Here is a 17,661-nt window from a genome sequence, read left to right as displayed (position 1 = left end):
ACAAGCTGCAAAAACATGGAATAATATTGCCACAGACTTTTAAGCCCTGCTAAGTCGCTTCACTTTTTCTTTCTCTATAATCCTTAGTACTATAACGGAGATTTGGGTTATCGCCTGTTGGATTCTTAATGGCCTACAGGTTGATAACAGCAGTTCTACTTCTGTGCGTGTGTCTGTTGGCGACCCCGATAATGGCCATCGTCCTTTTTCAAGCGTGTGTATGTGTTGTTTGGGTAACGTTTCATAGGTACGAGCATTGGTTACGAGTAACGATAGTTCCGTAATATTTGATCGGCAGGTCTATGCCCGTACAAATTATTTGTCAGGATAACAACGGTCCATATGGGATGGGATCGGCGTTAACTTCAATACCAGCAGTACGTGTACCATGATCGTTGGCAGAGTAACAATCCAGAGCTTAGCGGGTAGCAGAAACCTGCCTGCATGGACTATTCGCCTGCAGGGTAGTAGTTGAGAAAAGTTATGGTTGTATCTGTGTCGTAGTAGCATTTGCTCTGTGGTTACCATCCCGTGTCGTTAAATTATGTTATTAAGCACTTCTCCATATGATGACATTGCTACTACAGTTATTGTATTCGCTATCTTTGCTGCGACCGATATACTTAGAGGGATATATTTAGATATTTACCGTGTGCGGGCGCTATGGCGAGCCTACAGCAGTGGTACTCTCCAACGAGAACTTCTCACTTGACACACAACTTTAATTGAAAAACTAAAAACCACTTGGCTTCTGTTGACTCCCGATTCAACAACTGCCTTTGGCAGTATTAGCGGCTGCTTGGAAGGGATCAAAGCAAGCCGAAACGAAGGAATGGGCTATGATAAGCAACGCTTCCCATCAAACAACAGTCTTTTCTCGAAAAGAAAAACTAACAACAAGGCAACAATGTACCGATATATAGCTGCTTACCGATGAATTACTACTATAGCAGGTACGTACGCGTATGATGCGGTGCAACATAGAAGCTCTAAGGTAACTACTGATGGCGCAAGCTCGCAGCTCCAAAATTTTGTATAACTCAGAGTCGAAGTTAAAAGGTAGAAGCTGAAAGTTGTGAGCATGAATAAAGCAAAAAAAGGACTCCTGTTAACTGTTTAAATTGTTCTGATTGTACAGGAGAAGATCTTTGTAATAAAGATTAGAAAAAGACACATTCTTTTTAAGCACGTAAGATAGGCCAACCAGAAATGTGTTACTTCGTACCATCCAATATAGTGGTGTAACAAGTTTAGTAAACCCTTCTTGAAGACTACACAATCTGTGTAAATTCCATTTCAACATGTCTATATACTTGAACACACGTTTCAGGGTCGGTTACCGTCATATCTGCGACTACAAAAGCAATCTTTCGTATACGGAAATATGACTGTATAATATATTTCTTCAAGTCGCTCCTCAATGTTTTGGTGCAACTGTTCGTCTGTAGCGGCTCGATGGTGCTTGATATATCATTTGGTGCATAGTATATCAAACGTTATTCGCTCAGTTACAGCCTTGCCGAACCATAGCACCATGGTGGTATGGAACAGGCTAATTAGAAATTTCGCAGCCTAAATGCGCTGAAAAGCATTGTCCAGAAAAATATTTACACGCTCAAAATTTGAACGCGGTACACGCAGACCGTATAATAAGCGCTCTCAGTATCTTCCAAGCCGCTCCTTACGAATCATGTTTAGAGACAGCATACGGTCTTATATTATTCTACATACGCATACAAGCAGGGACACACGTTCATATCGAACAACCGTGCGCGATTCTTTCGAGTAGCTTACACAAAGGCCTTTAAAGCCAATCGTTCCTTGTTGGCCCTTCATTCGATGGATCATTTTACTTAAAACCACTAACGCCGCGTCACTGATAAAACAGCAAGGGTCTCAACGATATGTTCGGGCTTTCAGCTCGGTGAACGCCTTTACCGATCAAGTTCCGCTACTGCGAACGCTTTAGACCGTGAATACACGCAGTATGCCATCTACATACCGTAACAGGTACTGTCATGCAAATTCGAACGTATCAAAGTGGGATTATTACGGTTAGTTAATGTGCTCTTGTTGACGGATCACATTTTCTGCTTGAAAACTTGTTTTGGAGCTGATGTCGCTAAGTTTTTGCTGTTAACTCTATTTATCCCATCTGTATGTATATGTGTCTGTCTTTTCGCTTGTAATCCTCGATTTTCGAACAGTTGCCCCCGCATCTAACGATAATATACGAACAACTACTGAATAACGCCTATTGCACCTCAGGAGCAACTAGAAAAAGGTTGGCGCGAAGATAAGTAAGTGTATATTTCTTGAAAAATGGACTAGAGGCGGGATTCATTGTTGATCGAATATCGTCCGGGGTGGAAGGCGTATCTTGTGTCATCTCGCACATTTGTTTTCGTTTAGAACTTTACTCTTGTTATAAAGCTAACGTTTGCTTTGATGGTATAGGTAACTGTTAGCCTACTAAACCTAATGAGACGTGAGGTAGTCTAGGTTCGAAGCCGTGGAAACGTACTTCGCTTTATGTTGGCAGGAGCCAGCCAGTTGAAGCAGTGATGCTTTTCTAAGGTAGCAGTAGTACTAAACGTAAAGATTTGGATCAATGATTTCTAATCCACCTGCAAATGCCCCAATACGTATGCGTATTTAAGATAAGGTCGATTACTACTTACTTATAGAAGTCATTCCGACAGAAAAGTTTGCCATCACGCGAAAAGCACTTTTCACTGAGGCTACATCGACAGTCAGAGCACTGCACACACTTGGCGTGCCATGACCGGTCCAATACGTGCAATAAAAAACGATCGAGAATGGGCCGTTCGCAGCCCGCGCAGTGCACCATCTTCATCGTGCACGCAGCGGCCAGAGGACCCCCGCGAGCTGCGGGGGGTTTCGCAATAGGATTTCGAGGCGGCACCACGGAAGGTGAATGGTAAACGAAGTAGAGAAATCTTTGTGGACAAGCACCCACGTAAATTCACACAGCCTCACGAAGGAAGTGTCAGAAATTCAAGAGATGTGTGTATTGATTATTGTGATACTGTACACTCTCGCATTTCCGTCGTCACACAGTTACCGGATCACTTAGCTTAGTTTCTTACACTGCTGGTATAGGCCAGAAAGCCGCCATCAGAAACTTCTACGACAACTAGTATTACAGATTTAATAACTGCTGTTGATGGAACTGCTTGCACTGCCTCCAAACGGACCATGGCCGTAGTCTTGAACGTGAATCAGGACCGGGCAAACGACGCATGTAGTTTCACACTCCACTTTTTATCACCTGTTACTCACAATGTCACATCGATGTCACGCACACCATACACGTACACAGACACTCTTGAAGCACGCAACAACAAGGAGGCACGCTAAACGAAGAAGCACAGAAACGATGCAAGGACAAAAGAACGATATTTACAAAACTTCCGAGTTGAACTGTTTCTCTCTCAACCAGCAGTTGTTGATTAGTTGCTCCCTCTTGTAGAACAGAACGGTGGCGTGATTTTTTTAAATTTATTTTGCTATCTGATCACTAGACGTGCTTGTACCGCACCACAGCGATTCACAGGTCAACGCTCTCAATCGCATCTCAATAGACTGCTGTGCTTAATTGCCGTCGTCGAGCAACAGCATAACTGCAGATTGAAGACTACACGGAGGGAAACGGTCCTCGTGATGACGAGGGCACCGAGGACATGGTCAATGGCACAGCGTAGCCTCGTAGAGAATCCTGTCGAGCAACGAAAGGCGGCAGACGACAAACGAAAGATGAAACACCTATCCGTGAGGAGTAATGTAAATGCGTACGGCCCTGTTTGTGTTTCGTTTAGACGTGTTCGTATGCTCTCCTCTCAGTCGTTTAATCACTAATGCTATTAAGACAGCTGTTTGTTTCCTCACAGAACAGGACCGGTAGGACTATTCGGAATTATCGAATCGTGCGTTTTTTCTTTCTACAACGACCGCAACTCACAAACACAACGAAGCCAATGAGGACGACAACAGTGTGATCAACCAGTATGCCTACTCATCAGTAACGACTACAACAACAAAGACACACAAAAAAGATGATCTTAAACGATCTCTAGAGCACAGTGTATTCTCTTCGACTGTGGGCGACTTTCTTCGATTTACTGAGAGCCTTCCCTATTACATACACTGCTTTTTCCGTTTCTCTCTTATTTTTTTCGCTCTGCGTGTACTTCGCGTTCGATTTGTGATAATTCTTCACAGAAGCGCGGCTGCTGTTTGAAATACGGCTGGCGGCGACCAACACTCACTACGCAATCCACTGCGAGCCACTACTCGACCGCGCCAAACGCGCAACGAGATAACGCGAAACTATTAGAGACGTTTCAATATCGCCGCGTATTTTAATACCATTACTGTGCGATACGTGAAGAGAACGCGGTGTAACACACAGGCGAACAAGCAGATATTAGATCTGGTCTTACCTCTTTTACAAACAAAAGGGCTAATTTAGACTGGTGCCCTCTGCTGTTTTTGCCTATTTTGCTGTGATTCCCATATCGCTCCGTTTTACAGCTTTGGCTGGGTAGCAAGCACGAAAGCCCCAAACTCAGCTCAACGATCGACACAAACACTACGGTACAACACACGATGTGCGCTCTTTCAGCGCTCATCACTGTCTGGCTGCCATTACTCTGTGAGGTTCGCACAAGCGCCGCTAGAGGCGCCGCGGTCGGGGGGCGGAGCGGGTGTTGGGTGCTCCGCCCAGATGCCGCCTCTTGGCGGGCCCGGCTGCCGCTGGCGCCTAACCGACGGCAGCGGCGGTACTAGCGATGGCGGCAGTAGTTCAATATGTCTACGGGGCGCGCTCACTGGGGGCTGCTGGATGGCGGAGGCGATGGCCGTGGTGGTGGTTCACGAGCGCCTGCTCGTTGCTGCTCCAGCCAGGCTCACTCATGGCTCAGGGGACGGTTGGTTGGCTGGCTGGTCTTTTCATTCGCGTCATCCGGTCGTTCCTTTGTTCTTTCTGGCACTCTGCCGTCTGGTTTACTAGTGATGTGCTGGTGCTGCCCGCGTCTGCAGTGCTGGCACTGATAGTTGCCTACGCTGCTGTTAAAACGGAATACTTGTCCACATTGTACGTACGTAGGCCAGACAGGCCTGCTTCTGCTGAGCAGCCCATAGCGCCGCCGCCGTCGCTGCCGCTTGGGTTCCTTGCTGCTGAATTGCCCCCGTCTCTATTGGCCTACACTCGCTAGCAGCACGATAGAACGACCGGGGTGTTCTTTGCTGTAGAGTTGTTGGCGGGACAGGGCAGCAGAGACCCAAGTGAAGAGCTCTCGCGCCCATCCCATTTCGACCGCTGCCTTGGCCTCAGCAGGCTCGCTCGACGCACTCCCATCTACTACCATCACGCACTAGCACGCTAGCAGCACGACCAATGTCAGCTACCGCTACAGTGAGGGGCACATCGAGAGAAGCGCGGCCAAGGAGAACGCCAATAGAGACAGGCCCGCTGTCGCTGGATAGACTCCAGAGGGTTAGCTGGCTTGGCTGGACCACGACGATGACGAGGACGAAGGGAGCTTTGGAATCTTTGTCTATTCCCTCTAGTCGTGCCCGCCCCAACAATCTATTCCAACTTGGGTAGCAATGCTGCTCGCCCCCTCAACTTAGTCCGCTATGAAGCTGTTTGGTTCTCGTGCTGCGTCCGGACTCCGGCTGGGAATCCGTCGAGACGACGACCAGCTTCCTTTTGCCCCCTGTCCTATCCCCGCTGCTATTGCTGCTGCCACCACTGCAACCTTTGCTTACCCATTCCCATTCGTAGCACCCCCTGGCAACGCATCAAGCCAACAAAATCTGGCATCCCCTTGGGGGCTGCCCCAGGGGCATCCATTACCACACGTGTGAGCAGCACGGAGGAAAAAAGAGCAAAGGTCTCTTTTTCCTGCGTCCTGCCTCTGTCCTTCTCTCAGCCGCCCTCGCGGACTGTTTCTTTCTTTGGAAGAAGAGGTTTTCCCTTTAAACGGCCGCCGTTGTTGCCGTGACTGGCGTCCTGTGTCAGGAAGTCGAACTTCTCCGACTGTTTTTTGTCTTGCTTAGAAAGCAATGCAGGAAAGAGAGATGGATTGACAGTGCCGGCTGCGGCGGCAGCCAACGGCCCGTTTGATTCGGCTCCCAGCTTTTTCTGTGTCAGGCACGGTGGCGAGGGCCGCCACGATCCAGAATCGGCCTGGCGCTACTAGGCAGCCCTTACGCCTATCCACTACCGTTGGCACTGAGCACTCTCTCACGAGACGGCGGGGTCCAACATTTCTGAACTCTTTCGCTGGAATGTCCTTCTGCTTGATTTGCCGCTAACTTCGACTAAGGGCACCAGCCACCTTGTTCGAGTAACACTGTCCCAAACTTAGCATTTGGCTTTTGTGTAACCAGCTAATGTGATCAGCGCAAGATTTCAGCTGCGGCGGTGAGGGACTATAGCATCTAGATGTGCTACTTCTACCTTGTTGGATTAGGGATTTCAGGGGCATCCGGAACTACAGCGAACGAATTATCAGCCGAACTATTCTATGTTGTAGTCATGCTCCTGCTCCATGTATTACAAATTCAACTCTTAGCTGACATACTAGTTTGCCTTAGCAGAAACGATACAAATCAATAGCGTAACAGCGGCCTCGGCAGAAGGCGAGGTAAATTGCTAGCTGGAAAATCTGATGAAGCAAAGAGTTATGAGCGAGCGTTGTTTTTGCTGAAGGCGTAAAGATAGAAATAGCAAAATACAATACTTGTAATAGATTTGCACAAAGTTTTTTTTTTTCGAAAAAAAGGTTTGAAAAGGAAGGAGGGCAAGAGATCCCTCGGGTCGCTGCGTCCGACCGACAACGAGAGTACTGACTTACACACCCTGAGCCGACTCAAGCCGACCCGGCACGAATTGGAGCTGTGGCGGGGGGACAATGGGCAGCAGTCGCCCTGGAAACTACAGTGGGGACGCCCGAAAAGAAGGCACACATTGATAAGGGCACGGGGAAAGGTCGTTGGATTTTCCAGAACCACCATTCTTCATGATTCGAGCCTAACGCGTCCTGACGGTTTTCTGCCCCTAGGCCGTTCGAATCTAGCCCCCGCTTAGCTTGCGCTCCAAGCTCTACTCCGACAGTTCGAAAGACCCCATCTAAGGCTCCACTACTGCCATTGCTGCTGCTAAATAGAAGTAGTTCTAAGATTGGCAAACTTTGAAGGTCTAGATGGTAAGTATTAGCTCGACGGCGGCGTAACGTCCGCGTATCAGCAAACACTAGCACGCACAAGGAGCAGACGTACGCATTTAAATGGCTGACCACTTCCCCTTAGTAGGCCAATCGGAGAAGGCGAATATATTGTATGCCGGCAACTGCAAAACTGTCCAATAGACAACTACGTTGGGCAACGATTTGTAGCAATACTTGGAAGCGTTTACCTGTAGGCAAACGTGTTTTTATTTGTTTTCACTGGTCTGCAATGTGCACTGTTTAAACAAAGGTTGGTTCACCCAAAAATACAGAGTAAACGATAACAATAGGGAGTTGGAGCCAGGCAGAAAGCACGCAGCTCTGATCTGGGTGAGATGAACTCAAATCGATGTGTTCTTGTGCTTGCGAACTCCTGAATCAAGCAAATTATTACGACACAATTAGGTATTGCAATATGCACGCGTTGACGGGGCTGACTGTTAATAGACAGCTGAGAATACGCTTTTGGAGTGAAATGAGCAGGCGATTTTTGAACATCAGTTGGAATAAAGTAGTTGAAGATGAACGAACATAATCATACGTATTCCTCAAAGCGCTGATTTTACCTGCCCGTCCGTGCAAGTATAAATAGTATATACTTTAAAAGAAGCAATACCTACTGGCAATCATAAATGGTGTCTTCAACTTGATGCATAGTATCCGTAGAGAGTTTATCAAGCTACGCTAATGATTAGCAATGATCAGTAATCATACGGATCAGAAAATTGCGCTAGTTCGTTGAACCAATATATCATACATCCGTTATAAGGAAGTTTTAGAAAAACCACATATATATATATATATATATATATACGGTTACTTTGATTAGCTTTATATAGAACTACCTTAATGGGTACAAGACAACATTAAAACTTATCACTTAATAATCGTATCAGCTTTCCATAATAGAAAAATCGAAATCCTTTACGTACGGAGCTTGAAATATGACAGTGTTTTTTGGCCGCTCTCATTGTTCTTACATCATATTCCAGTGACGATTCCTTGAATCTCAGCCTAGCTATATTTTACCCATACGGAATAGGTAGTGCTTCGTCTTATTACCATGCGACTACGGCAAAATGAGTGAATGTTTACACCCACCGTGATTCCCAGCAGTCGATTTTTCACAGACTCACATTGGCACTGACCGTCATAGCTGGAACTACGCAGATACCAATAGCATCGGCAATACCGACTGTGACTATCGTGAAGTAGCCTATCGTGCACCTGCCAATAAGAAAAAAAACAAGGCGTGGAGTAGCGACACCCATAGTCTGCCGGCAAAATCGTCTGGTCTACGCAACAAAATTTCGATGAGGAAATCGCGCTGGTGGCTGATGCAGCAGGACGGCACGCTGCTGATGTCTTCTCCGTACCTCGTCAAGATAATGGCACTTCTGAGTGAGCTGTGCCGATCCGCCAATGTATCTGCGTGTGTGTGTGTGTGTATGTGTGCTTGAGTGTGAAACACGACATGTGTGTGGGTCTGACCGACCTCATTTACTGTTTTCACGCCTGCGAGGTCATATATGCTATCTCGCATCTTTTTACCCATGAACCTAGCTTACCTCGTGTTGTAGAAGACCACAGTCCAGGAGGTAGAGGACTGGAACAGGTTTAAAGCGGGGCACAGCTTAGGAAAAGAGCAAGAGATAATGCGAATCAGCTGATGAACGGATTTACTGAGTGGCGATGGAAGAGCGGGCCACGGCAGTGCGACGGGGTCCATAGAACTAAGTGCGAGGCAAAATACCCTTCGGCCTGCCGCAGATTCTCGTAGATCACTGCTACCCCAGTTCGCCCCGATACCATGGAACAATACGTGGTAAGTGGCAATTCACCAGGAATTGAATGGATCATGATATGTAACCAGTATGTTTATAGTCTGCTTAGATGCGCGGACTCGTCTGCACGGACGGATTAATGTACAATATTGCGACCCTGGTGGATAATACGTGCTGATGGGCTTAACGTTTTCAACTTTATAGTTGAATCGATATTCAAGATGTCATAAAGGCAGCTAGCAAGCACAGCACCTGAAAAAAAAAAAAAAAAAACTGTCAATTACTATCCATTCCGAAAAAGTATTTTTTATTGTGTGTTTTGTAACTATCAGGTAGAACGGGCGGTGGTCACAGCATGTGTGCTACATGCAAGACGACCATGATATGATACTATGCCTAAAGATATTGTTGAACAAAACGTATTATCAGCATCTCGCGCGGAGTAGAATCACCCGATGCACTTGCGCAAAACACAAACTGAAACAAACAAACATTGACGAAAAATCCCAGTTGCATCTTTTTCTATGACGTGCTTAGGAATAAATGAGCTAGTTGATCAGGGTCAATATTGATTGACCCGGCTCGATTATATGAGTTGAGTTTAGTAATGTGGCTTAATGATATCGATTGTGTTGGCGCGTGACGTGGCAGGGGAATCCTGAAAACACTTCTGACCATAGGGTAGGGGATTACTAGCAGGTGATCTGGCTGACCGCTAGCTATCAATATCTGATATTCGTTTTATGGCGTCGAACATCACAATGGCGCTGAGCCTCCCAAACTCAGTGACACTGACAGGGTTCGAAGGCCGTTTGAATCCGGGTCCCCTAAACTCGGCTACCACTTCTACACGTGCAGGTAGGAACTTGAAAGCGACTGCCACCGACTGTATCAGCATTGCACCTAACTTCGCTGTCCGTTGAATCTTGCTAGGTCAGTTTGGTATCGACGAGAATAGCATGCGCGGTAGCTCAGCTGAAGTCGTATTATCTCCCGCTGGGTCTGGCCGTGGGCTCCCGGCGACTAGCAGGAAAGGTCTTGTGTGCGCGACGAGCTTTATAGGCAGTCTCCAGTTCAGAAGGTCCGGGTAGGCCCAGAATGAAGTAGCTGCTGATCAAAGTGAAGAGGTGACTGGACGCGAAGGACGCTGAAACGAACCCCTTCGCGGAAGCCGAGGTCGCAGGGTTCAACACGACGGCTGGCGGCCCACATTTTTTCACGGGGTCTGTTTCTCTTAGCATTTTGATTTGTTCCTGTTGGTCTTCGAAAGTTCTACTAAGGCACAATGATAATTATATGTGTGTCCAGATGTTGACACAAGTATGTGTGGAGAAAATTGAAGAACGTTTGTAGAAGCATTGTATCGAAGATTACCATTTTACGGAGTCCGCAGAAAATGCAGTGGAACAAAAGCTGCATTAGTCCCTGAGAGTACAACAGCTGAAATCAACTTTTGCTATAACAGGAAGAAAAGGGCATAGAAACGCAGGTTCTTCGTCCTACGAAGAAGTATGTAGGACGTTAAATAACCGCTCGATTAGCTGGCGCTAGATGACCAATAGCAATTGTAATATCATCAGCGCAGTGGCAAGGAACGTGCTCAAATATCGACCTCCATATGTCTTGCTCCTGTGATGATAGTGGAACCCGGGGCACAAGTCTGCTCTCCAAATATTCTATTTAATAGTAATTTGAAACAAGTATTCTATAGATGGATAAATAAAGGTTTCCAAAAAAAAAAAGATCTGATCTTTTTAAAAGCGCTTTGAATATAGACTTTCCTCGTAAAGCCTACATTTCAATTGTTACCTACACAAAAACGTTTTCAACAGCGGCATATTTTCGGATTTTTTGTTTCTATCATGTAAACCTTGAAAACTAAAGAAATACTTACATTTCGATTGGTTGGAAAGCAGGGGAACCGCCTGGGGGGGAATTTCACCTTATTTACGTTCGGTAAAAAATACAGTAGATTTTTAGAACAGGGATATTTGGGAACTTTTTCTACTACATACGTGTTCCACTATGCTAATTATATATACATTCGATAGGTGTAAGACCGGCCAGGTCGTCGTCGTCTTCCAGCTATTACTAGTCGACGTTTTCGTAGCAATGCTGCACCATCGAGCTCAAGACAAACAGACCCTATGCACCTCATTGTATAATAACTAATATAACCTTTTAGTTAACCTCTGGCGTTCGGCTAGAAGGTCCCAGAATAGCCATGATTTTCATGTCACTAACTAGCTGGGGTTATGAAGAGGTTCATCCAGTGACCTGTTTCGCATCGATTCAAGGATGTACGTCTTTGTGACAACTAGATTTAATATGAATTGAGGATCTCTCGATTAACCCGTTTCACCACGTCTACAGATTTAGCAAATACGCGCGATTGCAAATTATTTCTTAATAACGCAGTTTTTCCCAATAATGTCCGCGCGATTACCTTTATCAAATATCTTTCATAAAGGGATTATTGGACCGTTTTTCAAGCACGAAATGGGTTAGTTGGGGTGATAACCACCGCAGTGTGGGTCAGATTTGCTCATCGATCGAATAGCTCGCCAATTGATATATTCATTGAAACAATAACGCACACAACTATCCTCATAAACGACGGCCGGACACGAAAAACGTCCAGTGTTATATTAAATGAACAACAACACATGTTAATGACATTTTTTTTGCAAAAATCGTAAACGTTTAAGACATTACGTCGCTGTAAAATAGCGCCCAGAAGGCTAACTAAATAATCATACGTAAATATTCTATATATATATATATATTTTTAAAAAATACACAAATTGATCCACATGAAAGGGTAAGTTGCTCATAGATAATCAGTAGTAATAGGATGTTATTATCAAGCAGAGCAAAGATGAGCTCATCTATGACAAACCGGTAAAAAATAATGCAGCAGATTAGACGTTCAATTTAATTATATGTTCTCTGTGACGATACTACGACCCTCTTCAAAAATAACATAATACACCCTAATTTATTTCCGCAATGATATTGCAGACGTAATTTTTTTAAGTTTTTGCTATACAATTCAATGACGTTAAGAACGGAAACTGTTTTGGGGTTCAAGGCGCACGTACATATACACGCACGTACATATAATCAAATACCCACATCTGCGAAATATATGCGTATACAAATGCGCGCCAAATGTATGCATGCGTCCATTAATGCATACGTTATCGACTTCACATACGAAGCGAACTGACAAAGTCTGAGTCAAACATCAGACAAATGCTGCAACACAAACAAAGCGTAGTTCGCATGTCGTTGAGTGGGTACATCTTCTCCCTGGCCAGTCACTTCGTAGAACTGGACCGCTCACCGCTAACATACTTCAATAGGCTCATGACTGAACGATAAGACAGGGATACGCGTAAAGGTCGCCTGACTTCGGCCGCCCACTCCAGACTATATGCCACCGACCCCCTCCCTCGACGCTATTTCAACGCCCCTAAATCCTTCGATCTAGTTACTTCGACCTTCGTCTATATATATATATATATATATATATATATATATATATATGCAGCATTTTATACCTCGAAGTCGATAATTATAGATTTGTCTAGAGTTCTTTGTACCAATATGGACTTGTAAAAAAAAGTCAAGTTCTAAATAGACAATTTTAACTGACCTTACATAGAAAAAAGCAGATCACTCCTGCAAGTTAACTTGCATCGTCTTTTTGCAAACGCCTTGGTGATATCTCATGCGAGATGGCCTCTATTCGATCCAAACGCCATGATGCTAAACGCAATAAGAGCAAAAATACGATCATCGATCGAACCATTTTGCGAGGGCACCGAGATATTCTGGAATCTTTAGCGGCATGTAATGCCGTAGGTGAAATTGCTGGTCGCAGCAATCGACTGTGGATAGAATGGATCCATTTTTGAACATGGCTACTTCACAAATTAGATCAATATACGTAAAATTTGATATATACAAATTGTTAGTACACACATATCGATACGCCCTATACTCACCACAACGCCTCCTCAGTTTCCATCTTTAAATTCATTTGTCAAACGCAACTACTTATCAATGAGTTGACAGACATCTCAAATGTAATTAATATGTGTGCATTTAGTATACATGATTGCTGATGGAGTAACGCGCGGGTTCATTTGATTTTTTCCATTTGATCTTTAGTAGCATACTCTTTGTTATCTCAACGTGTCTTCCCCAGTCGATTGGCGCTTTTCCTGTTGGCCGAGCGTGGGGTTCGTGGCCTGGGGCCAGAGATAACCCCCAGTGCTTATTCTACGGGAATGAGTCAGTAACAGCGACAGCAGCAATGGCAGTAGAGAATAATGCCGTATTAGCGCCTCTATGTAACTTTGTCCCTTATTACCAATGCATACCCGTCCGTGATTAGCTATTCATCACACTGAGCAAAACAGACAGGCACAGACTGTGGGGCGTGCGTACCTGAAGGTGCTCGGCCGTTATTTCCTTTACTAACGAATTCTGAGCTCAAACCAATTTAGAAAACATCTCTGTGTGTAATTGCTGGTTGATTGGCCGACTGGAGTTTGCTGGAGTCGAAAGTGTTACTCTCCAGAATCGCGCAGGGGGGTACAGATTGGCACGTGGGTGTCGTGGTTCGCCTAACACCGAGCGTTTCGAAATACAAGTAGAAGGCCCGTCACAACTGTAAGGTCAACTCGATGTTCTTGAGAGCTAAGACGAAATCTACGCCACCTAAATAGAGTCTTTTTAGTCGGGCGGGCGTCAAAAAACCTAGAAACCTAGGTTAGAAAGCCCGAAGATTCTGTCTGGCACTTCTTTTTCACAAAGAATAAGGTACTCTTTCATTTAATCCAGTACTTAATTGAATTCTTTCGGCACAATGTAACGCTCTTACTCTTGTGAACGATACCGGTATAACCTTGTCAAAAGGTTATTCACGCCATGTTTACATAAAGGCACATAAATACGAGTTTCTACTAAATAATTTAACAAGTGCCTAGACTCTTGTAATGTCACGATTCGACTGTATTTTTAAAAAAAAAAAAGCGCCTCATTGCTGTCCTTACCAGATATTACAGTTTCTGACGGCTTGCCTTCTTCGGAACGTACGGTCGCATAATACGTAAATAGTGTAACATTATTTTGCCGCGCATTATCCAGAACGCTGAATTTTATCGGTGAGTTGTGTCGCGCAACAATACGTAACTTAACAATAAGCGCACTGCTCGCGACGCGTGGCACAGCGGTAATGTCGGGCTATCGTATTTGGGTTGGCGCCCTCTACAGATAAGCGCACTATACTAGCCATTGCAAGCTATGCATACCGATGATCACAAAGGTGATGCGGGGTCAGGCGAGACTAGTTAGCATACAGACAACTGTAATTAAGCAAGACAGCTCCCATGGCTATGGGTCTGGGTGGAAATTAAAAGGACTGAAGCACAGGCACATCAAACCCTGTCCTTAACCCATGCAACAAGAAAGGTGGCGAAACAAGCCGCACCTTTGGTCGCCCCAACGGACAACTAAGTCGACTCCAGCTATTTAATGCGGGAACAAATTACTGGGAAGACTTGGTGCATTCGAAGACGCTGGGGGCGTCCTGACGCCAGTGGTACAGTAGAACAGAGCATTGTCGCTCCGGACTTTCACCTTGGCGACAGATGTTGCGGAAACGATTAAAAAAAAACCGCCTTGGAAAAGTGAACAGCTCTTGTTAGGTTGCAGCTTGTGCGACAGTGCAGCCATAGACGGATCACAAATTGTTCAATAGCAGACTAAATAAAGATGGAGCGCATGCTGATGTGAACGTTTTTGGTTTTAGATTCTAACTATATGCCTTCGTTTTGTCTATATACAAAACAGGTATTCCGAGCATTGACATATATATATTCACGTATTCTAAATATTAAAGGGGTGGCAGGGATATATGCTGTTCTTCTTGACATCCGACTACGAAGCTTAGATGTTTGTGTGGTCGCACTTAAGGGGCCAGTCAGGAGTGTACTGCGAACGTTGTCAGTAAACTATTAATGATTGTACAAGTTACGCTAAGAAGACTTACAACCCACTAAATTATATAGACAGATTATGAGATCGATCTCATAAGAGGTGTTTATAAATTTCGTTCATTTAATAATATTAACATTGTTCGGTAGAAATATCATCGTTGTCGGATCACCTCAACCCTGTAATATCATTACAGCATACATAGTTCTAAAGATCAACTAGAAAACGATAAGATACCCACAAACAAGGGCATAAACACGCTGTTTCCATTCGTTTATGCCCTTTACGAAATATGTTAACCATCAAAGTCATATAGGCATACGGCGCAAACTCCTTATTATTACTATTATTGAAAGTAAATATACGACACCGTTTAGTTTTGAGAAATTAATTATAGAAACAACATGAGCCAGATACTGCAGCGATATATTTTCCGAACCTAAGAGAAATTAATGAACTCTTGTTCAGTTTTTATAGAAGGGTTTTTTAAGATGGAGTAGTTTGGCATTGCAGAAATGAATTTATGTGATATGAATGAGGGCAATTTTGGGTATATGTGTGGCAAAGTCAGCTGTTTTCGCTAAACCTCGACTAGACACATCTGCATATTTCTTTTAATGGGAGTTGAGAAATCTATAGCGGACCAACCCTGCTGCTCTGCATAGTACATAGTGCCGTTGTTAAATCTAAATTTGTTGTCCTTACCATTTCGTATTGATAAAGCACTATCGATAGTGGCTAAGTAGGTTCCCTGAAAAATCCGCCCGATGGTGCAGTAGTAATGTGTTCGCCTAGAGACACTTGGTCCTTTAGGCGTGGAAACATCTTATTTCGTATTGTGATCTATGGTTCTGAAACGATACTTACCCGGCAGTATTCAAAGACTTTTCGCTTAATGTGGCTTCCTTTTCTCACGCTGTTTGCTTCTTGGCATAGTCTGCAGAACTGTGTGTATGTACGTGGTTGTATGAAAGATTTTTCGGCCGTAGCTCTTTCAACTTATTTAGCGAGGCTTAAACCTCGTGAAACAATAATCTGTTATTTTTTTTTTCGTTATCTTAAGCTTTACTTTTTTTAAGTAATTAGGTAGAATAGTTAACGAGTCCTTTTGCAAAGTTTAAACGTGGTTTACTTCTTGTGGATATATAATACACACATGGATTATACTATCGTATGATGCGATTCATTTTGTGTGCGTCAATTATACAACATACATATACAATACGCAAGGGATGATGCGTCGAACGAGCTAACGTCGTAGCTGCTCGGCTATCTTTTGTTAAAGGTCGAGTTGTTAATAAATTTTCAGGTTTACATGAGTTTAGAAATATAAAAACTATTTATAAAAACTTACCTTTCTTCGTGGTTGGTTTTTGTGCACGATCACGCATGGGGGAATAGTAATACCGATAGCATATTGGATTGTATTATATTTTATAGAAACTCTGAGCCAATATAACTAAGTTACAAACTTAGTTTCGACCGGGCGCTAAATACAATATCTTGAGTATGTAAAATCTAGCAAAAAATTTCCTCGTTAAAGTTTTCACAGAAACGAAGGTAAGTTCCGAGACAAGTCAGTTTGTAAAAGAACGTCTGAAGTATAACAAACAGCACATGTGAAACGTCCCAACTGTTCTTGATGTTCAACGTTGTATGCAATTTATTAAGGAGTAAAATGTACTGATATATATATATATATAAACTATTTTAGATGTGCATGTTTATTTTGACACTTTTCTGAAAATTTATTTTATTATTTTAAGCAGTAAACTCGATCTCATCAATTTAACGCACACCTTTTAAAACCTTATAAATACGAATTGGTAGTATCTAAATAATTGTAGTGTTTCCAAATCCATTGTTGCCATTATGATGGATTTTAACGGAATGCTCATTAGTACATTCTAATAAAAACGTGTGTATTGTTCGCAGTAGACTGACGGGCATTACAGAATAAGTTAAATTATTTTTTTAGTTAGCACGTCTATGTACGCTCAACGTCCACATATCAGTAAACACGCGGTAATAATTTCTTATTACCATAATCCGAGCAACAATTCTAGGATTCACCTGTCGTCCTGACGTTCTACCTTTAAGAGCGACATAAATATTTAGTGGTCCGCTAAGAACCAACGCCCGCCCCGTCCTGCCATCAACGTGTCCATCCGGTAAGCGGCATAAGTGAAAACTGATCTCCTCTGACATGCTCAGATAAGTTGTAGGCGATACGATGGCGAAATGCAAGATGGCCAGGATCCTTTATAGCCATCTACATGTACCTAGTTAGAAACTGATCCTTTTGCTCATGTATCTTGCCTGCTCATCTCCCACAACGACTAGACGGTTTTGAAGATTGCGTGATTGTAGAACGAGCCATTTGCTGCGATTCAGCCGGATTCGCTTTCACCTATCTGCTCCAAAGCTACGCGAAGTGGGACGCGTGTCTTGGGGATCAATTCCCTACTTTCCAACAGACACTCGATACAATTGGCGCGCTCGTTGTGTCCCCAAATCGAGGACACGGTATGATATTACATTTGCGTTTCAAGAATAACGTTATTCGTATAAGAATGTGCCGCGAGGCTGTTGCCAAAGCGATTCATGACGCAGTT

General features: G+C 44.0%; 1 protein-coding gene across 1 annotated transcript in view; it reads right to left on the bottom strand.

Annotated features, from left to right (window-relative positions):
* The window catches only part of LOC111253197 (LIM/homeobox protein Lhx1-like), a 160,391-nt gene extending 155,720 nt beyond the window's left edge, over positions 1-4,671 (bottom strand). Inside the window, exon 1 of the mRNA XM_086992610.1 lies at positions 2,682-4,671. Within this exon, the coding sequence (XP_086848736.1) occupies positions 2,682-2,857 (176 nt within the window). The 5' untranslated portion in view covers positions 2,858-4,671. The remainder of the gene's footprint in view (positions 1-2,681) is intronic.
* Positions 4,672-17,661: the final 12,990 nt, after the last annotated feature.

Source organism: Varroa destructor, unplaced genomic scaffold (assembly GCF_002443255.2).
Source record: "Varroa destructor unplaced genomic scaffold, Vdes_3.0 BEIS01000006.1, whole genome shotgun sequence".
Taxonomy (NCBI): domain Eukaryota; kingdom Metazoa; phylum Arthropoda; class Arachnida; order Mesostigmata; family Varroidae; genus Varroa; species Varroa destructor.
The sequence above is the reverse complement of the archived record's forward strand: the minus strand, read 5'-3'. Positions and strand labels throughout refer to the sequence as shown.